At 40.1% G+C, this 27,960-nt stretch overlaps 1 protein-coding gene across 3 annotated transcripts in view; it reads right to left on the reverse strand.

Moving 5' to 3' along the window:
• LOC126334627 (sorting nexin-8-like) overlaps nt 1-27,482 on the reverse strand; it is a 204,016-nt gene extending 176,534 nt beyond the window's left edge. For 2 of the 3 annotated variants that reach the window (XM_049997061.1, XM_049997062.1), the window contains exons 1-3: nt 27,286-27,474; nt 27,028-27,218; nt 26,794-26,946 (exon numbers count right to left, since the gene is read on the reverse strand). In XM_049997061.1, coding sequence (XP_049853018.1) covers nt 26,794-26,946; nt 27,028-27,218; nt 27,286-27,377 — 436 coding nt within the window. In that variant the 5' untranslated portion in view covers nt 27,378-27,474. Of the gene's footprint in view, nt 1-26,793; nt 26,947-27,027; nt 27,219-27,285 lie in introns of all 3 variants that reach the window. The other variant, XM_049997060.1, reaches the window with a different exon arrangement.
• Nucleotides 27,483-27,960: the final 478 nt, after the last annotated feature.

Here is a 27,960-nt window from a genome sequence, read left to right on the forward strand (position 1 = left end):
CACGCTAGAAGACAGCAGATCGGTCTTAGCCAACGCCAACTCCGGTACGACGAAGATGAACAAAAAGATGTGCGTGCAGGACGACATAGGTTACCACCACCGCAAGCTAGCTGCTGGAGAGGACGCTCCCCAATACACCAATCAAGGTCTCCATCACCGTTTATAAGCTCCAGCCGATCACCTAGCCACAGCAACCTGGAAAACTAAAGGGTGTGACCTTCCTTGTAGGTGAGACCGCTGAAGAGAAAAATCCTCCGCCGTTGATCACAACAGAAATTATAGGAAACTACGTCGATATCCTCATGGATGGTCAACCAGCCCAAGCTCTTGTGGTCTCTGGAGCATCATATTCAGTCATTTCAAGTACCATTGCCAGTCGCAGAAAACCGTATTCGTCGATAGCAAAACATCTCTGCTGAAGCGGGCTAATGGGAAATATGTAAAACCTACAGGAAGATGTAGCTTTCGTATGGGTATAAGTGGCCATACACAGCCCTTAGAATTCATCATCTTACAAGAAAATAGTCATGACGCCATTCTTGGATGGGACTTTCTGAAAGCTTCTAAGGCAATTATCAATTGTGGTCACTCTGAGATTATGCAAGACGAGATGAGATGCTGTGGACAGGAAGATGCACTCTGTGTGATGGATGAAGTGATCATTCCTGCAGTCAATGCTAGAAAGACAACTGTCACATGTCATGCCATGCATCAACCCATGGATCTTGTAGAGGAATGTAAGAGAAGCATACCACTGAAGAATAACTTGGTCATCCCAGCCTCTGCTGTCTCTTAAGAACGGATTCAGTGACTAGTGGATAGTTAACTATTGCTGAGAACTGCAGATGCTTCCAAGATACGTGTGTAGCAAATGCTGAGCCGTTAACTGAAGAACAGCTGAGCATCACAGAAACCTCCCATGCCATGTGTGTGGGCAAAATTAGCGCTACCACTATAAGACAAGATCTACTAGCTCAACTAGCACCAGATCTCACTAAGGAACAACAGCAGAAGCTACTTGCCATTCTTCAAGAGTTCTCTGAATGATTCAATCCACAGCTGAAGAGCAAATTAAGCAAATCGATGGTGAAGCACCAGATTAGCACTGGAGGCCATCAACAAATAAGCCAGAGAGCATACCATGTGTCAGCAACGGAATGTCAAATAATTCGTGACGAGGTAGAGAAAATGATGAAGAATAACATTATTCAGCCTTCGCAGAGCCCATGGTCGTCACCAGTGGTTCTTATCAGGAAGAAGGATGGCAGCTGGTGATTTTGTGTTGATTACAGGAAGCTTAATAAGATAACTAAAATGGACATTTACCCTCTTCTACGAATTGATGATGCACTAGATTCTCTGAAGAGGGATAAGTTTCCCTCAACAATGGACATGTACTTGAGATCTGGCAAATCAAAGTAGATGAGGCTGATCGTGAGAAAACTGTATTCATCACCCCTGAGGACCTGTATGAGTTTAAGATAATGCTGTTCGGTTTGTGTAATGCACCAGCAACTTTTGAACATATGAGGGATAATCTTCCAAGCCACCTGAAGTGGACGATGTGTCTTTGTATTTAGATGACATAGTGTTCTCAGAGAAATTTGATGAACATATAAAAGAGACTGAGGGCTATTCGTAAGTGTCTTCAACAAGGCGGACTGAAACTTAATCCAAGATAGTGTCCCTTAGAAGCAAAAGAAATCAAAATACATTGTGTAAAACGAAGGCCAGACCCAGAAAAGGTGAGATGTACACCAGAATTTCCTATTCCTAAAAGTATTAGAGATGTGAGAAGCTTCCTCGGATTGTGTTCTGTATCAAAGCCAGGCCACTCCAAGAGTTGTTAAAAGCCACTGCTAAATTTATCTGCGGTGGTGCTCAACAAGTTTCTTTTGATGTGATGTGAAAAGCTCTGATGAATGACCCTGTACTTGGTCTGTATGATGAGAGAGCACCTACATAACTACACGCAGATGCCATCGGGTATGGGATTGGTGCTGTTCTGGTGCAAATTTCGGATGTAAAAGAGAAGGTTATAGCCTATGCTTCTAGGACACTTACAAAAGCTGAGAGAAACTACTCAACTACAGAAAGAGAATGTCTTGCTGTGATCTGGGCCATATGCAAATTTTGACAGTATCTCTATGGAAGGCCATTCATAGTTGTTTCAGACCACTCACTCACTTTGTTGGTTGACCGGTCTTAAGGATCCAACAGGATGACTTGCCAGGTGGGCACTATGTCTTCAAGAGTATGACATTACCATAGTGTACAAAAGTGGAAGAAAACACCAAGATGCCGACTGTCTCTCAAGAAACTCTGTGCAAGACCATCAAGACTTTGATGAAGATAGTGACTATCTCGCTGCACTCCAGGATCTCTCTGCTGAGCAGCAGGAGGACACCAAGATATTTCAAATTATGCTTGCCTTAAATCGATCAAAGGATGTGAAAGGACAAATTAAGGTAGAAAGAGGTGGCTACCAGTGATTCCTAAACACGTGCACTTTGATGTTATACAGAAATTCCATGATACACCTGAGGCCGGACATTTAGGATTTATTAAGACCTATGATAGAATCTGCAAGAGATTTTTCTGGCCAGGTTTATTCAGGAGTGTCCATCACTATGTGCCGCACTGTACAGAGTGCCAGGAGAAAGGCAGTTCCACAGAAACCACCTGGCCGATTCATAGAAATTCCAGCAGCCGAAACACCTTTCCAGCATGTTGGGATTGACCTCCTCGTATGATTTCCAACGTCTGCTAGTGGCAATAGATGGATTATTGTTTGCACTGATTATCTGACACGCTGTGCCATTACAAAAGCCGTGAAAACTGCCAACACATTCGAGATAGCCAAATTCATCTTGGAAGACATTGTAGTAAAACAGGGTGCCCTAAGGTCATTAATTAGGGATCAAGGGAAAGTTTTTCCATCGAATCTTTTGACAGAGATAAACCGTCAGTGCAACATAACTCATCACATGATGACTGCCTACCATCCGCAAATTAACAGGCTTACTGAATGCCGTAATAAGACCTTGGCCGACAAGCTATCAATGTTCATCAATGTCGTGCAGAGCAACTGGGATGAGGTGCTACCTTTTGTGACATTTACTTACAATGCCACCGCACAAGACACCACAGGACTTACGTCACTTTTCCTGGTGCATGGGCATGAGGCGACTACAACGATGGACACTGTGTATCCATTACACCCTGATGACGTGGACGACGACTACATCATCCAGGTAGTAACCAGAGATGAGGAAGCTCAGCAGTTAGATCAAGTCTGCACGCTGCATGCTCAAGTAAACGATTGTAGAAGGTATGATACGAGACACTGCCCTGTTGTCTACCAGCCTGGTGACCTCGCCTGGATCTTCAGTCCTATTCGGAAGGTTGGTCTCTCTGAGAAGCTCCTCAGGCGCTACTTTGTACCTTATAAGGTTATAAGACAGTTGTCTGATGTTACTTATGAAGTTGACGATTTCGACCCCGCAGCAAAATGACGAAAGATCAGAGATACGGTCCACAACCTCCAAATCAAGCCCTACAAGGATCCTGCCACCCAGCGTAAATTCGAAGCTCCGGCAACAGACAACAAGCTGAAAGGTGAGGAAGAGTGCAGCAGTAAAAGAAGTTCTATGAAGATCACTGCCAGGTTGAGCAACACTCATTTGGAGTCCGAGTATGCAGGACCGACGACTCGTTCCCGGACTAGGAGGACGTAACACCAAGATGCTGTTCTCTTAAGGAGGGAGCAATGTCGCAGAAGAATCTGAGTAGTAGCATGGTGTAGTGGTTATGATACTAAACTGCTGAATGGAAGGTCGTGAGTTCAAAACTCACCTGGACTGTACTATTTTAATTTCTATATTCGGTTCGAGTACATTCTAGAAGTGTCTACAAGTGTCAAGACTCATTTACTGGAATGTTCTGTAGCTGTATATATAATGTATGTGTTCTAGCCAGAGGCAGTTTACTCCACACTCTTGTAAGTGAAAGTGCTGAATAAACCTTCGTTAAGTGACATTAGTGTTTATCATTCATCTAATTACATCTTCTTCTACATGGCAATATAGTTACTGAAGAGAGGTAGCAGCCCTGTCAGTAGTTGCATGGGTAAAGGTCTGGATGACTGACTGATCTGGCACTGTAACATTAGCCACAAATGACCTTGCTATGCACTGCCGATAACTGAAAATGAGAAACTACAGCTATTCTATTTATTGAGGACATGCAGCTCTACTGTACAGCTTAATGATGGCATCCTCTTGCCTTTGAGCAGGGACTACTCAGGAGGATGTTGTCATTTGCAAAACCAAATCTGGCGATCTACAGCTCAGAGCACATAACATTAGCCTGATTACTCAGGTGAGTAGATAATTTCAAAAGGAGGAGAACAGGAAGATTAGAGTTTAACATACCGTCAACACTGCAGTCATTTGAGGTGGAGCATGAACTCCGATTACGAAAGAATGGGAAAGGAAATTGGCAGTGCCCTTCTGAAAAGGGACCATCCCGATATTGACTGGAGTGATTTAGGGAACAATGGAAAACCTAAATCTGGATGGAGATTTGAACTGTTATCCTCTCTATTGCCAGACCAGTGTGCTACATAAATTTAAAAAGAGAAATAGACAGGTTATACTTAGGGGATTAGTAAAGCATATTGGCAGAAATAAAGGAGCATTGGGTCAAGTGAGTACAGGGTTATCAAGACAAAATCAAATGTGGGTATGGGAAATTAGAAAATGAAAGTAAAAAAAAATAATAATAGTAATACTTAGTATTATTTCATGTCATGCGCTGTAGGGATCCCAGTTCTACCACTTCAGTTTTATTGAAATTTTTACAGAATGTGCCACAGCGATCTGCACAAACTTTGGAAAGTTTCAGCTCCATTGGTGTCAGTATTAGCATAATTTTCACAAGAACCATTGAACTGAGAACTGTCACGGGGAAAACACCTCAAATTTAGCAAGCCACTGTTCCTGATATAGAGAACCTAAGAGCCTCTAACTTGCCATCCTGATGTAGCCTTTGATGAATAAAACAGTCAGGCCACAGACCAGCATTCCCCTCGAAACTCAGTACCAACCAGAACCAGAGCAATTGAATTACATTCTCCACCAGGGTTTCGATTACCTCTCGACGTGCCCTGAAATGAGAAGTGTCCTGCCCACTATCCTTCCCACCTCTCCTACAGTGGTATCCCACAGTCCACCGAACTTACACAATATACTCATCCATCCTTACACAACCCCTGCTCCCAATCCCTTATCATATGGCTCATACCCCTGTAACAGACCTAGAAGCCAGACCTGCCCCATACATACTACTACCACCACCTACTCCAGTCCAGTCACTAACATCACCTATCCAATCAAAGCAAGGGCTACCTGTGAAACCATTCGTGTGATTTACACACTAAGCTGCAACCACTGTATTGCAGTCTATGTAGGCCGGACAATAAACAAGCTTTGTCCGGATGTATGGCCACCAACAAACTGTGGCCAATAAACAAGTGAACCCCCCTGTTGCTGAACACACTACCAAACATGACACCCCCTCATCTCAATGACTGCTCACAGCCTGTGCCATATGGATCCTACGTTCCTGTAACCCTTCTGGCCTCAACCTTCGTTAGTCACTGTCCTCACACGTCCAGCCCCCTCCCTGTTCCCATTCCAGTACTGCACAGCCGTCATTTCACTGCCACACCTAATTTTAATTTCTTTTTATTTCTCTCCTTTCCGCTACTTACCCCCGACCTCCACCACCCCACCTTCTCTCCTGCCCTCCGTCTAAACTGCGCCACTTCACTGTCCGCCAGCCCCACCATACTATTCCTCTCCCTCGCTGCCACAACCTCCTCCTTACCCTCACCCAGTCGCCACTCCCATCATGCACTTGTGCTCGCAGTATGGTTTCAGTTGTCTGAGACTGCAGACGTGTGTGCAAGTTGTGTTTGTGTGAGTGTGTGTGTGCGCACGTGAGCGTATGTGTGTCTACTGCTGACGAAGGCCTTAATGGCCAACAGCTATAACTGTGTGAATCTTTTTGTTGTGCCTATGACGACTCAGCATCTCCTCTATTTGGTGAGTAGCAACTTTCCTTCTCTAATATTGTTATTTTTGTGTTACTAATGTTACACATGAATTGTAAATGTTAATTGGCTGTAGTCCACGTTTATTCGATTTTCATTTATTTGCATTTTTGGGTTTGACATAGGCAGCTGGTCCATTTCATGCTGAAAGAACAGTTGTCCGACTCTTTCTGGAGGTATAGCAGCAGATGATAAATTAGGCACATCAAAAGGCCAGTAGTCTGGACAATGACCCTTTTAACGTACGAGAGATGGTGCAGAGGCGATTGAATGTTTGTGTGGACTTCCTTTGTCTCTGGTTGGTACATACATTCATTATGCAATCTGCCTCATGGATGAAAAAAGGCAAACCCAAGTGCTTATCCCAGGGGGAAAAATAAAAATGGACATACTGCATGGCAAAGAGTATGTCAACCAAAAAAATGACCTTGTACCAGAAACCACCTCCTCGTAAGTAAAAACATGATCAGAAAAATGTTGTTCAATCTCATGCTACACAATTTTAACAATGATATGTAATGATTTGGATCATGATTTCATTTTTTGGATGCAAGAAATGTTGTATTGAATGACAAAATGGATGAACATAATTGAATTTTGAAAGCTTTCACACAAACTTTGCAACCAAGAACGAACAAGATGCCTACCTCCAGGGTCTCGTGGATCCACAACCGATTTCACAGGGAAGATGAACCAGCTCATATTGCGAGATGACTGAAGTAGAGCTATACTTGAATGCAGTTTTATCTATTTTTGCCACCTTCAACAAAAAAAGTTTGACATTTGGGGATTCCTTGCTTCACACACACACACACTCTACAGTGGGGAAAAGCCAATTTTTTTTAATGCTGAACTAAGCATAAAGTGAAAATTCATCTGCAAATTGCTAGTTTTGTCTCTCTCTCACACACACACACACACACACACACACACACACACACACACACACACACACACTCTACAGTGGGGAAAAGCCAATTTTTTTTAATGCTGAACTACGCATAAAGAGTGTTTCACTTTTTCCAAACACTTCATCCAGAAGTGAAAGGAGTTTGCAATAGATCTTCTTCGGCATATTTTCACGAGAATTTCAAGTTCTGGGAACCACAAGTTCACACTAGCTACACTTGTGGATAACTTTAAGTGAAAATAAATTGCCTGCATCTTTCTGAAAATGTAAGGAGGATAGCTGCTGCACAACTTGAACTTCAAAAAACAAATAGCAAGAAATTTTACAACACGTTGGCAGCTAAAGCACAAAATGACAAAGACAAAGATTTCCTTGCTTTGTGATTTGATTTCATGCATAGCGTCCAGCTGCCAAAATACCAATGCAGGCATTTTTTTTTACATAAGGCAACTAAATGTCAGTGTCTTTAACATCCATGGCATAAAAGCTAACCATAGCCCCCCCCCCACACCGTATGCCACACAGGACCTGCTGAAAACTTCCGAACTGAAGTATGCTCCTTCTTGGTGCACTTTATTGATCAGATTTCCCAAACTTCATCTGTATTCATATAATTGTTTTGGCCAAAACAATAATTATTTGATTCGTCTACTTCAAGAAAAGAAAAAACAGTATTTCTGTGGAAACTCAGCAGAAGCCGAAATCTGCACTGGGAAAATATTTGATCTCGCAATGTTCCCATTTCATGTAAAGATTTGACGCAAAATGTGTTGAAGCTTGCAAATCGATAAATTCAGTGGAAAAACAGACCTTCATCGTCACTAACAGGACTCCAACAACCAAATTGCTCATCTACTTACCTGTGCAAGCCCTAACAAACCCAAGAAAACTCAATTTAAAAAACTCCGAAGTATATCCCAGAGGAAGGCAGATAACTGTTTGAGGAAGTCATCTTCTGATGGCCTACAGAGGTGGTCAACCAAATAAGTGCAGTGATTGAACAACGATGCTGCTTCTTGAAGAGTTTGATTTGTCTTGAGGTGTCTCTCATACTTTCAATTGTTTTTTCACACAAACATTTCATTTCTTTTTAAGAATGTTGGTTTGTCATAAAAACCTTTGCTTTACCATAATTCATTGAAAAAAACTAAATAAAATTTACTCATTTCCTTTGTGGCATGTTAAAAGCCCAGTAGTTCTTGATCTTTAAAAAGTCTCTAAAACAGAGAACTTTTTAATTAAAATTATGTTTTCTCATCAAGCATATCTCTGAATGCTGGTTCCACAGATACGCACCATCCAATTGAACAAATTGTCAATATTTTCAGAATGAGAAAGTTTTGTTCATTTTACTGAAAGTTGGACTCAATGGACTACTGCCCCTTTAACATTTTTCACCGATTCATACATAGGATTCCTTTTTTGTGTCTTAACTGAAACACTTCCAAATGGAAACAGATGTTTCTGAGACACTTAAGTACACTCTTTTCAGTGGTGTCGACAATTATAAAACCATACATGTAAAGAGACATGATGTAAGAGGTAATTAAAATTTGATACATTTAGAATTTTTACAAACTAGAATGACAAAACAAGGTGAATTCAGTTGTAGGAAAGTTCATAATTCATTTCAGATATGCACACAGACAACACAATGACATATGATCACATTTTCAGCGCCTTGTAATTCCTACAGCCTCCCTGAAAAACACTGTCAACACTAAATTTTTATGGAGTGTTGAAGAGTGATTGTGACCTGGATATTATTTTCTGATCTTCATTTATATTATTTCTGTGTTAGGGTAGCAAGCTGCAGGATCCTATCTCTTCTAGACCATTTCCTGTTCAATTGATAACGATCCTCCTGAAATCAGCTTTGAGACTCTCAAAAATTTAAAGATGGCGTTGAAACTTTGCAAAGATCATGCATGTCATTCTATTAAACTGGGATCATCATCTAGACTGAGTAACTTGATACAGAAAAACTTAATAGGAATGTCGGTGAGCTACTATGCACAGCACAGTGAATGGATTATCATAATCAAGATAGCCTCAAAGCCCCTAGTCACCACAGTAGTGCAAGTTTTTATTCCCACTAGGTCCATAGGTAATGACGCGATTGAAAGAATGCATGATGAGTTAAAAGAAATTATTGAAACCATTAAAGGAGATGAGAAATTTAGTTGTGATTGATGATATGAATTCATTATTAGGTTAAGGAAGGGAAAAAGAAATAGTAAGAGAACATGGACTGGAGGAAACTAATGAAAGGGTGAGCCTACATGGTAGAGTTTTGCACAAAGCACAATTTACTCACTGCTAACACTTTGATTAAGAACCATAAAAGAGGACTGTATACGTGGAAGAGATCTGGAAACAAAGTTTTGACATAAATTATGTAATGTTAAGTGGGTCATTCAATGTCAAAAGGAACAATATTAAAAAGTGTCCCCAACCAGTCCTCTCCAAACCTAATGAAATTTGGTGTGAGGGTTCTATATGGTCTTTTATGGTGATATAGCAAATTTTGGTCCAGTATCTTTAGTAGTTGAATTTTTGGGGGCTTTTAGAGAAAGGCTACTCACCTTTGCATCACATACAAAGGTGCAAATGTGCCATGTTTACTAGCCGTTTTTAAAAAAGTTCTTGCACACATTTGGTCATTTTCTTTAATATACATAGACAACTTTTTATACTGAATCACATACCAGCAAAAATTAAGGATTTAGCCACACCTAAATATAGAGACAAGCCTCTAGAGTGCCTAAAAAATTCGTTGCCCTATTCCGAGAGCCAAGGTTTGACTGACACTTTTCGTATGAACCAATCACACAAAAACTTCAGAGGGTTAGTCCTACCTATGATGTCTATATGTGGATCACATTTAATTAAGATTAGATGCCTAGATGAAAAGGGGGAGGGGAGTGGGGAAATATGCATTGCAAAGTTAGACAAAATTATCTTTTTTTCTTGCCACAGCTGGAAAGAGCATACTTTAAGCTTTCCAAGCTAAATTGTTTATTTCTGGATCTTGCATATTGATGAGAAAGGAAATCTATCAAAGTAGGGAAAAGGGATTAAATACAAAAAAATAATACAATTTGAAGTTTTAAATTTTAAAAAATGTGTAATTGTAGTGTCTTAATTGTAAGATTTGCCGGCAATTTAGGGAATGTAACTAATAAAAAGTGTTTTCACATTATTTGCAGGTTAAGATATAAATGTGGTAAAACTTCAGAAAATGCTATCAGACAATAAAATCTAGAAGATCATAATGGAACACTATCTTGTTTTTAGGATGTTTTAACTCTGCAACGCGTGGTGGTGCATATATGCATTGTCAGTCACTTTCCATTGGCTTTATAAAGCAGCTATAGTTTAAGGCTCTATTCTTGCAGCAGTTATACATTGCTGACTCACCACTTTCTGTTGTTATTTTCATTGTTGGCACTTTTCACAGTGTCAGTCTTCCGTGCGGTGTAATCTTTGGTGTTGATACTGTACAATCTTAGTGTTAAATACTGAGCATTTCAATAATCAATGGTCACTGTTGTAGCTGAAGGTAAGCACTAAAACAATGTGTTTTGATAGTCTAATTTGTATATTTTAAATACATAAATAAATCTGAACTGCTACGATTCAAACCAGCATATTCATGAGCTTTCAGAATTGCTTGTTATAGTTTCATAAACTATTATATAAAATGAACCAAGAGACTCTTGCACCCTGCTACTTTCGTGGATCAGATGGAGCTGATTGCCTTAAGTCATCACCATTCTACTATGGAAAAAGTCAACTATGATCTGTTAAGGAGACATTACAGATGGACTAGGAGCTTCTATGACGTAGGTCTGGGCTTGATTTTATCAAGATGCCCAAATTTGTCCACACCATAATGCCTTGTTGATGACAAAATTTCAGTTCCTGCAGAAGACTTGTTGTAACCCATTTGGCAAAAAAAAACATGCAATCAAGCTGGCTTTAACACTGGTAACCACTGCAATGTCTGATAGGTTGATGTTTCTGACCAATGAAGTTTTTAAACATGGTCAGAAAATTGTACCAAATGTAGACATCAAGAGACCCGAAAAGAATCATCCCACCAAGATAAGCAAGAATCGCCATCCATTGAAGACATGGACATTGTTGATGCTTGCTTTACTGCTAATACTTCATTATCATCATTTGGGCAGTCAGAATTAAAGCATCAATGGATCCGCAAAAGGGTTTCAATGGGGTACATTAAGGTAAAAAGTTCAAAAAGCCCAAGGCAGCATTACTAAGGTAATTCCCACAGCTGCTGGTGTGAACCAAATAGATATTACACAAATACAAACAAAAGAGTGCCAAAAATGTAAAGATATGACCATCTTAATTGAACAACTTAAGATTAAGCTTCAGATTTCAAGCCATTGCAATAAAGTTCAAATTTTGATTAGTCCCAAATATCCGGACTATTGAAAAAAATGGCATGAGTTTACTGTTTCAGCTAAAATGGTGAAGAAGGCTAGGAAACTAAAGATGGCAGATAGGATTTTAGCAACACCCGCAAACTGAAAAGGGAGAAAGCTCAGTGTTCAAGTAGAACAAAATTACCTCACTTTTTTTGAAGATGATGAGTTTTCTCGTTTATGTCCTGGCAAAAAGGATTGTGTTGCAGTAAGAATAAATGGCAAAAAGATTCACATGCAGAAACCCCCGCCCCTTTTAACCTGAAAGAAATGTTCATTGCTTATTGTAAACAATATGGAAATCAACTAAGGTTCTCAAAATTTTGTGAGCTCAGGCTGAAATGGTGCATCACATTTGGTGCTTCTGGATCACATTCAGTATGTGTTATTCATCAAAATATCAAATTAATGTTGGCTTCAGCAACATCCATCCAAGTTATTTATTTATTTATTTATTTAGCACCAGTACTTCCCCCCATGAACCATGGACCTTGCCGTTGGTGGGGAGGCTTGCGTGCCTCAGCGATACAGATGGCCGTACCATAGGTGCAACCACAACGGAGGGGTATCTGTTGAGAGGCCAGACAAACATGTGGTTCCTGAAGAGGGGCAGCAGCCTTTTCAGTAGTTGCAGGGGCAACAGTCTGGATGATTGACTGATCTGGCCTTGCAACATTAACCAAAACGGCCTTGCTGTGCTGGTACTGCGAACGGCTGAAAGCAAGGGGAAACTACAGCCGTAATTTTTCCCGAGGACATGCAGCTTTACTGTATTCTCAGGACTGAAGACAACAACAACAACACTATCACATTCATGATACTGGACTTGTCAAAGTACAGAACAGTATAAAATATTACATATTTACATCATGTACAAAATTTTATCATCGGTATCAACACATCTTTATCACAAAAACATTATTCTGCTTATGTACATACAGATAGAAGAAAAGCTTGCGAAACCCCTGGGTTGATTTTATTAAAACTATTAAATACCAGTACTTTAGCTAACTAGGAATAGTAACAAAGAACAAAAGCTATTTGCATAATTACATACATGCATGGATGAAAGAAGTCTGGTTTTATCTAGGTATGGTTGATAATTATAAATTTTTGTTTAGAGAGTTATGAAGTAGATCTACAGATTTGAGCAAAATTCCAGGTATTCGTTAATGTTGTAAAAAGCTGATGTTTATTAGTAGTTTTTTTTGTCCTTTTTTGAATGTATCACTGTTTTGTATTTTTTATGCTATCTGGAAATGCACTGTACAGAATTTTTGGTTTGTAAACAGCACTGTCCTGATATATTGATATTCTGTGCGCGCCCCTATGTTAGTCATCCCTTTTCCTTGTTTGATAATGATGGATCTCACTATTCAAAGGTGAAACTTGATGGTTTTTAATGAAGCATGTGCTTTCAAATATAAATAGACAGTAAAGTCATGATTTTTTAATTACTTACAGATACCTCTACATGGTGCTCTGTAAGCAACATCACTTATTACTCTGAAAGCTTTCTTTTGGAGCTTAAAACACTGTTGCAAGAGAGGTATTTCCCAAGAACACTGTTCCGTACTTGAGTAGACCATGTATGTATGCGTAATAAACACTTAATATTGTTTTGATATTGCAGCAATCTTTAAGCACTCTTAATATGTAACAGTACTTGCTTAATTTTTTGTTAAGCATTTCTACATGTTTTTCCCATCTTTGACACTCATCCACCCATAATCGTAAAAAAAATTTGCAATTCTTTTGCTGAATATGGCTAGTTGATAATGTGAATTTTACATTGGCCCTATTTTTGTTCCTTATATGGTTGAAGTTCATCCATACAGTTTTCTTGTCATTGGCAACTAGACAGATATCTTTAAATCATTTTACTGCCACTTCTACTGTTCTGTCGATTTTTTGCTGCATCTTGTAATCATTCTTCCCTTTTATAATGAAGCTGGTATCATCAGCAAATAATATGGTATCAGCTGTTGAAAACTGTTGAGGTAGGTCATTAACAAAAATCAAGGATAACAATGGTCCTAATACCGAGCCCTGGGGCACCCCATAGTTAACTTTTTTATGTTCAGAATGGCACACATTTCCATCCTGAGTAATTTGTACTCCTTGTTTCCTTTCAGTTAAATATGACTTGAACCACTCAAAGGAAATACCACGGGCACCATAATTATACAGTTTTAACAGCAGTAGGCTATGATTTATAAGATTGAACCCTTTGGAAAGGGCCAAAAACAACCCAAAGATCAGTTCCTTGTTCTCAATAGCTTTGTGCACAAGTTTTAGGAAACTGAAGAGAGCTGTTTGTGTAGATTTGCCTTTTCTGAAACCATTCTGTGCATTCACAAGATTTTTTTTTTTTTTTTTTTGGGGGGGGGGGGGGGGGGGGGAGTCTAGCAGTCTGTCATGCATTATTCTTTCAATTATTTTTCAAAATAAAGATAATAATGATAGAGGTCTGAAGTTTTTAATGTCAAACTTGTCACTACTTTTATAAATTGGTATTACTGTTGACTGCTTAAGTTTACTTGGAAACACACCATTTTCAAAGGAGTCATTGAATATGTCCACAAGCTGAGAGACAACATTGTCGATACTATATTTAATAATTTTGTCAGGGATACCATCAAATCCGCAGGTCATTTTACTATTCAGTTTGCTGATAGCCGACTGCACTTCTTTGGGTGTTACGGAATATAGGTATATTGTCCTTTCATTAATTGGAGTTGTTATCTTTGGATTAAATTTAGTGTTGATCTGGTTTTGCACTACATTAATATAATGATTGTTAAATTATTAGAAGTGGACCATCAACAATTTCATTTTTGTATTTTATGATGATTTTATTACTTGCACATTCATGTTTGCCTGTGTGATTATTAATAACTTTCCATGTAGATTTCATGTTGTTGTTACCCTTTCTGATATATGAATCGTTGTGCTTCCTTTTTGAAGCAATTTTAGCTTTCCTGTGCTTTTTCCTATAACACTTGGCATATGGTTTCAAGATAGTATTTTGCTTTGCACACTTATATAGCATTCTAAGACTTTCTGATGACTCTGATTTCACTTGTTATCCATGAATTTAATTTCTTGCTTATTTTCATTTTCTTCAGAGACAATGAAATATCGTAGCAGTATTTATAATTTGAGAAGAACTTGTTGAATTTTATATCTACAGAACTATTGCTTTCCATGTCCCAATTTACATTTTTAACATTAGATTGAAGACCCTAATGCTGTCATTAATTTTTTCTCAATATATCTCCTGTTGTCACTTTTCTCGTGAGATTTATCAAAAGTCAATTTAACTGCTTGATGATCAGAGAAACTTGTATCAAATACCTCAAATTTAAAGCCACATTTTGATTTTTCACTGAATATTTGGTCTATATCACATCTGCTGCTGTATCTGCTGGTATCTTCTACACACATGTTCATATTGTATGTTTTTATTAGATTAACAAGTTTTTGCCCTTTTTTACAGCTGTCCTTGAAATTAATATTGAAATCCCCAAGCACAATTATGTATTTTGACTGGCTGTTTAGATAGTTCAGAAGATTTCTCAAATTTTCAGAGAATAATTCAAAATTGCCAGATGGGGACCTATATATATATGCAATTATAATTACACTAACTCTTAGTTCACATAAACAATACTCCAAATCTTTTTCAATACAGCAGACATTTTAAAGCCTAATTACCTTTGATTTAATACCTGTTCTTACATATATACGTGTTCCACCCCCCCCCCCCCCCCCCCTTCTGTATGTTCCCCAGTAAAAGCTGCTAACCAACTGGAAGTCTGTCTGAAATCTCAATTGCACATTTTTGTAGTTCTTGTAGTCAGTGTTCAGTTACACACACGATAGAAATCTTCTTCAATGAGCCATTCAAAAGGACCTCTAGCTCATATAGCTTAATGGTTAATCCCTGTACATTATGATATAGGAGAGTTAAAGAATTATTCAGATTTATGAGAGGCATGTTTCTTGCTTGGTTACTTCTTTGAAGAGTAGGCTCCAGTCTTTTCGTTTCTGACCTAATTTTCACCTCCTGGGGGTCTTGGATTCCTGGGTTGTTTTCTTCTACAGTGGATTGGGCCATAAATAAATCTTTCATATGTTTTTTGGATGCTAACTTCTGCCTGGTGCTTCGTCGTGATCTGTTGTTTCTAACTTCTGTTCACTCTGGTATGGCTTCCTTCTCAGTCTTTTTACATGGTGATATTGTCTTCTGTGCTGATCCCCTGCCATTTGTTGGTTCCACTGAAGGCAAATTTACTGTTAATTTTTTGGGTTCTTCTTCTGTTATTTTTGTATACTGTGATGATACTTTCTTCTGTGTTGCTCCCTTGTCACTTTTTCATTGCATGGTATGAATATTTACTTTAAATTTTTGGTTTTGTCTTCTGTTATTTTCCCATATTGTAAGCATACAGTTAACAGAGATCAGTGACTATGTGGTGGGCTGAATAATGAAGCTTTCTGCATAGCTTTTCCTTTCCTTTCAGCACCAAATGTAGCCCATGCTTTGTATAATCAGTCCTCCTTAAAAAGAGATTTACATCCAGTACCTTAGCGTGACTGTACTGGGCAACATATTCCATCAAGAACATGTTCATTTTGTATATTCTGTCATTCCATTCCGCCCTGTCATACCTGTGGGGTACTGTGCACAGAATCACTTTAGTGTTCATAGATTTTTGAGTACCATATTCACAGTGCATTGGTAATCCTTGATATGTGATAATACATCATTTGTTCCAGCCAGAACAATAACACAGTCACATTTACTGAAGTTGTTTACCTTTTCTTCAATGTTATTAACAATGTATTTCAACTGTGTGTTTGGTTTAACAACAGACGTCACAAAATATCTTGGTGGAAGTGTCTGATTTAATAAACTAGTGCAATTGACTACAAGGATTTGATGGAAAAAACTGTATGCAATTTGGAATCAAAAGATTGTATGCTGCAAAACTGCGAGAAATGTCCAGGAAAAATGCAACTAGAGGCTTTTCTTCAGGATGCTTTTAAAGACTTTCAGCCTGGAGAAACAATGGAATACAAGCAATGGGTCCATGCTGACAGAGACACATGAGAGACATGTCAGACAACTGTTTAAGATTTCATGGAGGCACCAATTTTGAAAATTACTGGTATAAGAAGCCATCACTTTGTGTCAAAACACCAAAGTTTATACCTTGAGCAACTAAAAAGAAATCTTATAGAAAAAGAATTAATTATATTGATGGATTTTGCTGAGACTTATTCATTTGTTGTTCAAGATGCGGTGTAAGGATTTCATTTGGAGAATAGTCGGTTCACATTACATCCATTTGTTGTCTATTTTAGTGGCAAAGAATGTCATCAAAATACTAACATTTGTATGCTCAGCAACTGTCTGTCATGAAACCACTACTGTTCATGCCTTTCAAATAAAATTAACAGCATATTTAAAGACAAAGATTGAAACATTTATTAGTTCAGTAATGGTTCAGCTGATCAGTGTAAGAATTTCAAAAATTTCATCAAATGTCTGCATGAAATGAATTTTGGCATCTCTGCTAAATCGAATTCTTTTTTTTAACATGCCATGGTAAATCACCTTGTGATGGCATTGGGAGAATAACAAAAAGACTAGCAGCCCATGCTAGTCTGCAAAGGCCCTTACATAACCAAATATTGAATCATATATTAAAAACTAAGATTCCAAGACTTACCAAGCGGGAAAGTGCCGGTAGACAGGCACAATAAAATAACACACAAACACACACACACAAAATTTTGAGCTTTCGCAACCGGCGGTTGCTTTGTCAGGAAACAGGGAAGGAGAAGGAAAGATGAAAGGATGTGGGTTTTAAGGGAGAGGGTAAGGAGTCATTCCAATCTCCCCTAAGGTAAGTCTTTCCCCTTCCGGGATTGGAATGATCCTTACCCTCTCCCTTAAAACCCACATCCTTTCATCTTTCCTTCTCCTTCCCTCTTTCCTGACGAAGCAACCGCCGGTTGCGAAAGCTCAAAATTTTGTGTGTGTGTGTTTGTGTGTTATTTTATTGTGCCTGTCTACTGGCACTTTCCCACTTGGTAAGTCCTGGAATCTTTGATTTTAATATATTTTTCCCATGCGGAAGTTTCTTTCTATTTTATTTACAAATATTGAATCAATATGATTTATTCAAATTCTGTGATGTTAATATTCCACACAAAGTTTTTTTATGTACCAAAAGAAGAGATTGAAAAAAATCATGCTGGTAAAGAAACAAGGTTCGCCATGGGACATACAAATCTTGGAACAAGAGAAATTATTAATATAAGCTAGTTAATTGTAATCAGGGTTTCCAGTGATGCTACAGCATTCACAGTCCATGCCTTGGACTCTAGTATTTTTGTTTTGCAAATTTGCTGTATTGTGTATTGTACTTGTTTTTATTAAATGTGTTCAATTATGTTTGAAACTGTTTTACACACAAGAATAAAAAAATAATTATGGGACTTAATCAGCAAAATATTTCACTTTTATATCTTCTCAAAGTACTAAAATAAAAACTTTTGAAACATATGCTTACTCATCAAAATACACGATCCAGAAATTAAACAATATAGTTTGGAAAGCTTAAAGCATGCTCTTTTCAGCAACGGGAGGAAAAAAGAAAAAAGGACTGAAAAGACACAGTTGAGATACTGCCCCCAAAAATACTCTAAAATTTATATGTAGAAAATTTTGGCCTACTTTGGAGAAGCATGTCTTTTCATCTAGTCATCCAATGATAATTAAATTTGACCAATACATAAAAAGCACAGGCAGGTGTAACTCTCTGAAGTTTTGTTGTGATTGGTTCATATGAAAAGTAGCAGTGGTTGGCCAAACCTTGGTTCTCAGAACACCGCAACGAATTTTTTGGCCACTTTAGAAGCTTTCATTTTTATTTAGGTGTGGCTAAATCCCTAATTTTTGAAGTTGTCTATGTACATCAAAGCAAATGACCAAAAATTTTCTAGAACTTTTAAAAAAGCCTACCAAACTTGGCACATTTGCACCTCCGTTCATGATGCGAAGATGAGTAGCCTCTCTTTAAAAGTCCCTAAAAACTCAACCACTGAAGATATTAGACTGAAATTTGGTATACAACCATCCAAGACAATATAGAACCTTCACACCAAATTTCATTAGATATGGGGATGGTCAACCCCTGATCTCCTTGATGTAGAATGACCCAAGACAGAGATTTCAAGATTATATTTTAAACTGTAAAACATTTCCAGTGGAAAATGTGTAATGGGACCATAATTTAATGATTACCAACAGCATACCAAAACTGAAGAAACTGCAAAAAGGTAGGAAATTAAGCAGGTGGGACTCTGATAACTTGAAAGAACAAGAGACCGCTGAGAGTTTCAAAGAAAGTTTGAGGCAGCTATGGCTCAAACAGGAAAAAAAGAATACGGCAGAAACTAAGTTCTACGAGCAAATCATATCATCATATCATCAGTAGTTTGTCCTAGAGAACATGTCAGAGAAAAGATACAGTCAAAGAGTTAAAGTGCAGCACAGAAAAGGAAGAAGTGCTGCAACGGTTTGGGCCCTATGCTTGTCATGCATGTAGTTGCAAAACAGTTGCGAGTAGGTGAAGAGGAGTTGGAAGACGTGATACTGAGAGAAAATTTTGACAGTTTGCCGAAAGATGTACATCACAACATGGTACCTGAAAATTTGTTGTAAGGTCTTATGGGACCACACTGCTGAGGTCATCGGGCCATAAGTCACACTACTTAATCTAACTTCAACTGACCTACACTAAGGACAACACACATACCCATGCATGAGGGAGGACTCCAACCTCTGATGGAAGAGGGGGGGGGGGGGGGGAGGGACTGAGCAAACCGTGACAAGATACCTCATACCACGCACTTACCCCAAGCGGCTCACGGTACCTGAAGTAGACGATAAATCTCTCAGAAGTCATGATATATGATATATTTGTGACAACATACCACAGCCAAATTGCACGTAAGTCAAGACAAGGGCCAGCACCAGTCATGACAGTGCTTATCTACTGCTCATACATCTTCAACACATCAGTTTTGCGCAGCCAATGGGATGATTCTTTGATGTAACAATTGAGAGGCAAGAAGAGAGGCAATGTATTTATAGCACCAAAATAGAGAACATTGTTGTTTCTTTGTGTATTCGTGAGCTTTGAGAGAAATATTTTGTGGTTTATGGCGAGTGCTATAAAGGGCACTGTTTTATGCAATTTAGTTACGTGCGGCGACAATGCCTGTTGGTGCATGTCTCGTGGATTAGTTGCAGAAACATGAAAATACACTCCTGGAAATGGAAAAAAGAACACATTGACACCGGTGTGTCAGACCCACCATACTTGCTCCGGACACTGCGAGAGGGCTGCACAAGCAATGATCACACGCACGGCACAGCGGACACACCAGGAACCGCGGTGTTGGCCATCGAATGGCGCTAACTGCGCAGCATTTGTGCACCGCCGCCGTCAGTGTCAGCCAGTTTGCCGTGGCACACGGAGCTCCATCGCAGTCTTTAACACTGGTAGCATGCCGTGACAGCGTGGACGTGAACCGTATGTGCAGTTGACGGACTTAGAGCGAGGGCGTATAGTGGGCATGCGGGAGGCCGGGTGGACGTACCGCCGAATTGCTCAACACGTGGGGCGTGAGGTCTCCACAGTACATCGATGTTGTCGCCAGTAGTCGGCGGAAGGTGCACGTGCCCGTCGACCTGGGACCAGACCGCAGCGACGCACGGATGCACGCCAAGACCGTAGGATCCTACGCAGTGCCGTAGGGGACCACACTGCCACTTCCCAGCAAATTAGGGACACTGTTGCTCCTGGGGTATCGGCAATGACCATTCGCAACTGTCTCCATGAAGCTGGGCTACGGTCCCGCACACCGTTAGGCCGTCTTCCGCTCACGCCCCAACATCGCGCAGCCCGCCTCCAGTGGTGTCGCGACAGGCGTGAATGGAGGGACGAATGGAGACGTGTCGTCTTCAGCGATGAGAGTCGCTTCTGCCTTGGTGCCAATGATGGTCGTATGCGTGTTGGCGCCGTGCAGGTGAGCGCCACAATCAGGACTGCATACGACCGAGGCACACAGGGCCAACACCCGGCATCATGGTGTGGGGAGCGATCTCCTACACTGGCCGTACACCTCTGGTGATCGTCGAGGGGACACTGAATAGTGCACGGTACACCCAAACCGTCATCGAACCCATCGTTCTACTATTCCTAGACCGGCAAGGGAGCTTGCTGTTCCAACAGGACAATGCACGTCCGCATGTATCCCGTGCCACCCAACATGCTCTAGAAGGTGTAAGTCAACTACCCTGGCCAGCAAGATCTCCGGATCTGTCCCCCATTGAGCATGTTTGGGACTGGATGAAGCGTCGTCTCACGCGGTCTGCACGTCCAGCACGAACGCTGGTCCAACTGAGGCGCCAGGTGGGAAATGGCATGGCAAGCCGTTCCACAGGACTACATCCAGCATCTCTACGATCGTCTCCATGGGAGAATAGCAGCCTGCATTGCTGCAAAAGGTGGATATACACTTTACTAGTGCCGACATTATGCATGCCCTGTTGCCTGTGTCTATGTGCCTGTGGTTCTGTCAGTGTGATCATGTGATGTATCTGACCCCAGGAATGTGTCAAAGTTTCCCCTTCCTGGGACAATGAATTCACGGTGTTCTTATTTCAATTTCCAGGAGTGTATATCAGTCAAATGTGGTTGTAAAATGACTCTTAAAGAATCAAAGGTTTGCGTGGATGAAATCATCTGGAAGTGCAGCACAAGCCACCACTTGGAGTACATGGATGAATGTTTTTTTAATTCAATAGTACGAGAAGATAGGTGAATCAATGTTTATTAATAATATAGATGCATCTTCAGTATATTAATAAACACTGAACTACCTACCTTCTCCAATATTAAATTTAAAAAAGACATTGAGCCACCCACCTCCTCCCATGATTTATGCAGATTGCTTGCGCAGCAACACAGAGCAAAGAAATTTCTCATTGTCTTTTAGAATATATCATGGACTGTGACATTGTCTTTGCTTTGCAGATACTAGCAGAGTTTGAATGGCTGTGACTCAAACAAGAAGCAATTAAATTTATAATCCTTGTTAACAGCAAAGTTTCAATCTTTCTTCTGAATGTATTATTTGAAAACACGTCTTATGCCAGCTGCTCTCTCGTTGGCTATTTAACGCAAACAGCTGACACACCTTTTGTTCACATCATACCTCGTGGCAAATGCTGATAACATTCCTGCATGAAACACTTAAGTATGCTACTGGCCCTATTCTCGACTTTTACCCGAAGCTACTGTTCCTGGTATGCATGATTTATGAAGCAGGCAGATGTATGTTTACAGCATTTTTAGACATAGAGAAAGCTTTTGTCAATGTTGATGGCAAGGCACACTTAGAAATTTTTAACATAGCACAAAAAGAATTGCAGGGAGCAAAATGTAGGTTTCCCACATTTTTTCCCAGATTACTAAGGCCAATGCTTTAAATGTACCACTGGAAGCACCATGGTCGACTTCCTGTCTTATGCTTGCCTAATACAATCCCTGTTTGTATGTGTTTTACATATATGTAATTAATATATCTCTGATATAGCTGACAAGTCTTACACATTTGTGTTCAGTATGCTTGGTTGTCAGATACCACCTGTCAGCTTTGACCCATGACGTAGTTGCACTGTGGCGCGATGTGTGATGTCATTGAGCTGCCTTGTGTTTGATTTGAAGTGGAAGTGAAATGTTGTAGCCAGTGCAGTGTAGGAAGAGTTGACATGCTCTAGCAGTTTAATTATGTGATGGCAATACCTTTGTGACATACTTTATTGTGTCATTTAGTGTACTACAGCTGTGAATGTAGAGTGTGCAAAATTACCTGTTAGCACAATGGAATATATCACACAGAATGTTGCCATATAAAACAGAATAAATCGTAATATTTAAACTGTACTCTTAAGTGCCTGCATACCACTAACTCAGTGGATCATTTTTTTTTAGTTAAATCACTGGAGAAGGTGGGTGGCTCAATGTTTATTACTATGTTGAACATGTGGCTCTGTTAATAACAAACACTGATCCACCTACCTTCTCCTATGATTTCATTAAAAAACAATGCTTCGTCTACATTCTCCTATGATTTAGTAAAAAAAAGAACATTAACCATTTACGACGTATTGAAAACTATTTCCTCATAGGTTCTACCATCTTGTTCTATGCGATTCATCATTCAACATTTTCACTTCTCAGAAGTCACCCCAGACAGGACGAACTGCATCATGCAATGGAAAAGTCACTGAAACTATAAGTCCACTTTTACTCTCTTGTGGGGTTATGTAAATGAACAAGAGATTGGGATACCAGCTTTTGTAGTTGTAGGTGTGTGTGTGTGTGTGTGTGTGTGTAAGGGGGGGGAGGGAGGAGTTTGTTATTGGTGTCTTATTCTAGGTTTGAGCTACATAGGTGAACCTTTGTAGTCGGGGGAAGGGTTTATTAGAATCTTTGTCTAGAGTTCGGCTATATAGGAAACTGGAAATTGAGATACTGGATTTTGCAGTTGTGCGGTGGTGGCAGAGTGTTATTGGTAGGCTGCTCTAAGACTGAGCCATATATGTTAACTGAAGATTGGGATATCATGATCTTATGGAGTGTTTTGTTGGGTTTTATTTTATGGCAGTCTTGAGTGATTCTTCCCCACCCCCCAACCTCTATTATTGAATTTTAGTTTGACCCTGCCCAAAACTCCGTTTTTCCCCGTAGTTGTCCTAATTTCATTGGGTTAAGTCAGTAGACTGGTATTTGTATTTGTGCTGGTGTTATGCTAGATCTTTTGGTAGCTAGGGGGAGGGCGGGAGACTGCGGGGGGGGGGGGGGGGGGGGGGGGTGGTAGGGCGGGAGACTGCGGGGGGGGGGGGGGTGGTAGGGCGGGAGACTGCTGGGGGGGGGGGGGGGGTAGGGCGGGAGACTGCTGGGGGGGGGGGAGGGCGGTAGACTGCTGGGGGGGGGAGGGCGGTAGACTGCTGGGGGGGGGGGAGGGCGGGAGACTGCTGGGGGGGGGGAGGGCGGGAGACTGCTGGGGGGGGGGGGAGGGCGGGAGACTGCTGGGGGGGGGGGGGAGGGCGGGAGACTGCTGGGGGGGGGGAGGGCGGGAGACTGCTGGGGGGAGGGAGGGCGGGAGACTGCTGGGGGGGGGGAGGGCGGGAGACTGCTGGGGGGGGGGGAGGGCGGGAGGCTGCTGGGGGGGGGGGAGGGCGGGAGGCTGCTGGGGGGGGAGGGTGGGAGACTGGGGGGGGGAGGGTGGGAGACGGGGAGTACCATTTCTGAAAGTAATGTTTTATATTCTACAATTTTTATGTAAATAAATTAAACTTTATCATTCTGTTTTTGCCACTATACGGCACCACCTACGTATGCTTCACCACCCTCAGGTTGTGTAAACAGTCTACCTAGAAAGCATGATGTAGTTTTGTAATTAGTATGTCATGACAGCTGTGTTACAACATGTCTTTATGCATCTGAAACCCTAGATGATCATGGTGTGTATGTCAGCTCTGAATATGACGAAACTTTGTAATGCTTACACTCTTGTCATGTCGCTCTATATACCTTTGTATACTGCCTGTCATTTGTATTTTGCTTTCCACACTATTTGATGATGGTTATCTACCGACAGTCGTAAAATAAAGTCATTGTTCTTTTAACTAGTGGCATTTTATTTAGCGACCAATACAGCAATTTTGCAGCACTCATATTAATCTATTGCTATGTGATGGATTCATGACTTCTGCAAGTGCACCCTGATGACAAATTTGAGTACATAATCAGCCTAAAAGACAAAATGGATCATCAGGAATTTCAACAGATCATAGCTGCAGGCAACTCCACTATTTGCTCTACTGAAAAAGTCTGGTTTATAATCTAATCAGGCTTGCCCATCAAGCAGGTCCTAATGACTGCAATGAAGAAGTGTAGAGGACTGGTCACAGCATATCAAATAGTGTGAAGCCTCGGTGGGCTTTTGCTATGTGATGCCTCCTATACATCTGTGAACAAATATTCGATGAGGTATGTTCAGGAACGGCTGAACAACATGCATGTTAGCTATTTTATGAGGTGTTCTGTGTAAACATGGACAAACTGCATACTCAGAAACTGAGTAAGTTTCTCCAAAATGCCTTGGGTTGCGGAGATAGTCTCTCTTTGCACATTGGTTATGAAGGGACTGAACTGTTATTTAATTGGTATCAACTGCATGAATAAAATAGTCGATACAATTTTGAGGATATGAAGTTGAAATGAAAGAATAGAATTACTCTACTTTCAGTTTCATGTGCACTGAAAATTAGAAAAATGTTGATCTTAGTGTTATCTGTGGCTCAACTCCAACCAGAAGCGTATAAAATGGAATTCACAACCCAGCTAGACACTAAAACTAAAAAACTTTTAAACAAAATGCTTTCTTCAGTTGTGAGATACAATGTGTAACAAACAGCACTATATCAAGTGAAATTATTCCACATTATTATTGAGAAATCGGACTTTAAGGTTTAAAGTTGTCATAACAACTGTATATTGTATAAAATCACCATTTGATTACATAAATAAATTCCAAATGTATGTTGCAACAAAATACCATTGTACACTACATATAAACTGAATGAGGTAGTGAATTTGATAAAGTAATGGACTCAGATTTGGGAGGGTATAACTTCATCATCTTACCAGCCATCCTGATTTAGACTTTCCTGAATCGTTTCAGGTGAATGACAGGAGGGTTCCGCCAACAATGCTGTGACCAACAACCTGTCTCATCCTGGTTTTACATACATGTACACAAGGTATTTCAAAACACTTTTACAAACTCCGTGGACTGATTCCTTACACCAAAACAACAGAAAAAGTTCATATAAATGTATATCTGAGAATCCCTCCGTTTTTGGGTTATCACTGGAAGTCAACATTCAATAGCTTTCCAGGTAGGCCTACAACCCAACAACTTATCTATGCACCAGTTTAATGCATTCTATCCTTGACAGACTTGTTTACAATCACTATCTGTCATTCTTCAACATGTCCTTTGCGCACGTGTACTACAGGTGGCAAGTTAACTGAAAGTGCTTCTTTCAAACAATGTAAGATATTCATTTTGTTAGCAAGCAACCACGATTTTTAAATATGACTGAATGGTAATGGGTGCAAGCTGCACAGTTTTATCAAACAGTGTTTCCACACTGAAGACAGCTGAGTCATCCAATATTTGATGCTGCTTACTGTGTTACAGAGGCAGGATTTGTAGCAATACAGACTATTAAGTGAGGAAAACAATGTATTCCTCATATGCCCAAGCAGGAAGAGCACGTTCTATGGGCTGCCAATGGAGAGCCAGGTATCAGTACAAGGTTAGTGGCCCTGGCATGTGGTATATCCCATACATCTCCAAGTTCAGCTTTGAGGATATTTCAACAACAACTCATGTATTCTGATCATTCCCCATGGGAGAACTTTTGTCAATAGTTTGTTGCTCAAACTGTTAGCCTATTGCTTCTCTCTTCACTTTCGCTTACAGATGAGACAACGTTTGGAAGAGATGGGAAACAATTTCCACAACCAACACACATGGGCAATTCACAATCCAGAAGACTGGTCAGTACCATCTAGAAGATGTGCCCCTGCAAATAAAAAAAAAAGTTTTATCCACGAAGGAGTTCCAGCATATTTCACTCTGTGCTTGAGATGCACTGTCTGGTAAACTACCAAGACTGTTTTTTTTTTTTATTATTATTTATCTCCAGGGACAACTTATACAATTGGTCTATACAGCAGAAACTCTACAGCGTGTTGTGGTAGCCTTTGAAGCTGTCGGGTAGTATTTGAAACTGTGTGACAGTTCACATTTCGAGGAGTGCAAGAGTGTTTTGAGGCAACAGGTCATTTTGAGAATTGGTTCTCTGAGCACTACAGACTTAACATTTTGAGAATTGATTACAAGTATCTGTACTGAGCCCCAATCATGTGAACTGTGAACTTTCATCAATTACTCTAAAATAAAGATTTTTCGGTCATTTTTTCTTGTTTGATGTAAGCAACCTGTCACCACAGTCTGTAAACTATTTTTTAAACTCCAGTATATTTACATTTGTATGAAGTAAATTCTTTGCATTGTATTAAGCTAATAAATCGAATATCCCCGTTACAACAAATACTGACATACCGGTAATCAGTTACTACACAACAACATACCTCCATGGTGAGCGAGGAAGTCTTCGACACCAATCATTGACGAAGCTGTATCTGTTGCACTTTCAGGTGACCGCCAATGCACTTGGGCTCCCCATCTCTCGGCCTCTTCTGCTATTTCTTTATCATCGGTTGAAACCCACACCGAGTCGAAACCTACACAAAATAGTGTGACCATTTTCCATGACAGTTACGTACGTATGAAAATACCACCAAAGGTTTGATTAAGACGCTTACGCCCAAATTCGTTTATGGATTTCAGTGACCTCCCAAGTAACGTCAGGTTACCAACTCTTGCCAAGTTCTTCTTCCGTATACCCTTGCTACCGCCACGAGCCAGTATCAACCCCACTACTTTTAATGGCAACTGAAATTTATGGTCATCATCATCCTCTGTATGTCTTTGGGCTTCTTTGAGTATGTGGCTCCTGAACAAAATAATTTCATTAGTCACCAATTAAAAACGGACACAATAGTAATTTGACAGCTGCTTACTTGTCGAAGGTATATTGTTCGTCCTCATAGAATAATTTATGGAATATAAAAATTAAAAAGGCAAATGACACTGAAGCTATCAACTTTTTCATTTAAACAGTACTAAGGATCTATCTGATTCATACACAGACATACGACACCCACGTCAAGCAAGACGAACACTTGTCAGTTCAAGTTGTCACTCGTGTTGTGCATGTACCTTGGTGCCGATCGGTTGCGATCGGCTGACTTCGGGACTCAGGTCTACTTTTCGCAACGCTTTCTGGTGGGCGCAGACAGCAAAAGCTTAATAAAAGAGATGCACTGTGATGCCGACGTATTTTGGTAATTTTACGTTTGTTTAGGTAAGACACCTCCCATCTGAAAAATGGAAGAAAATATAGTTGAAGTCTGTCTACTGCAACATATCGCATTAATAAAAAAATATATCAGCATATTGTCCAAGATGCAGGGTTAATAATCGAAATAAATTTTCGTAATGAATTTTTAATTCGCTATGAAAAGAATGCTGTTCGCTGAAATTCTTCTACTGTCACACCAAATATTAAGCTTCTCCTGTGTGTAATTTATACCAAATTTCATCATTATCAAAAATGACGAAATAAAAATAGTCTTTATTTATTTGAACAGTCTCATACAGAATGTCTCATTTGCTGTAGGTGTAGTTTAAAATCT

This window comes from Schistocerca gregaria, chromosome 2 (assembly GCF_023897955.1).
Source record: "Schistocerca gregaria isolate iqSchGreg1 chromosome 2, iqSchGreg1.2, whole genome shotgun sequence".
Lineage (NCBI taxonomy): Eukaryota > Metazoa > Arthropoda > Insecta > Orthoptera > Acrididae > Schistocerca > Schistocerca gregaria.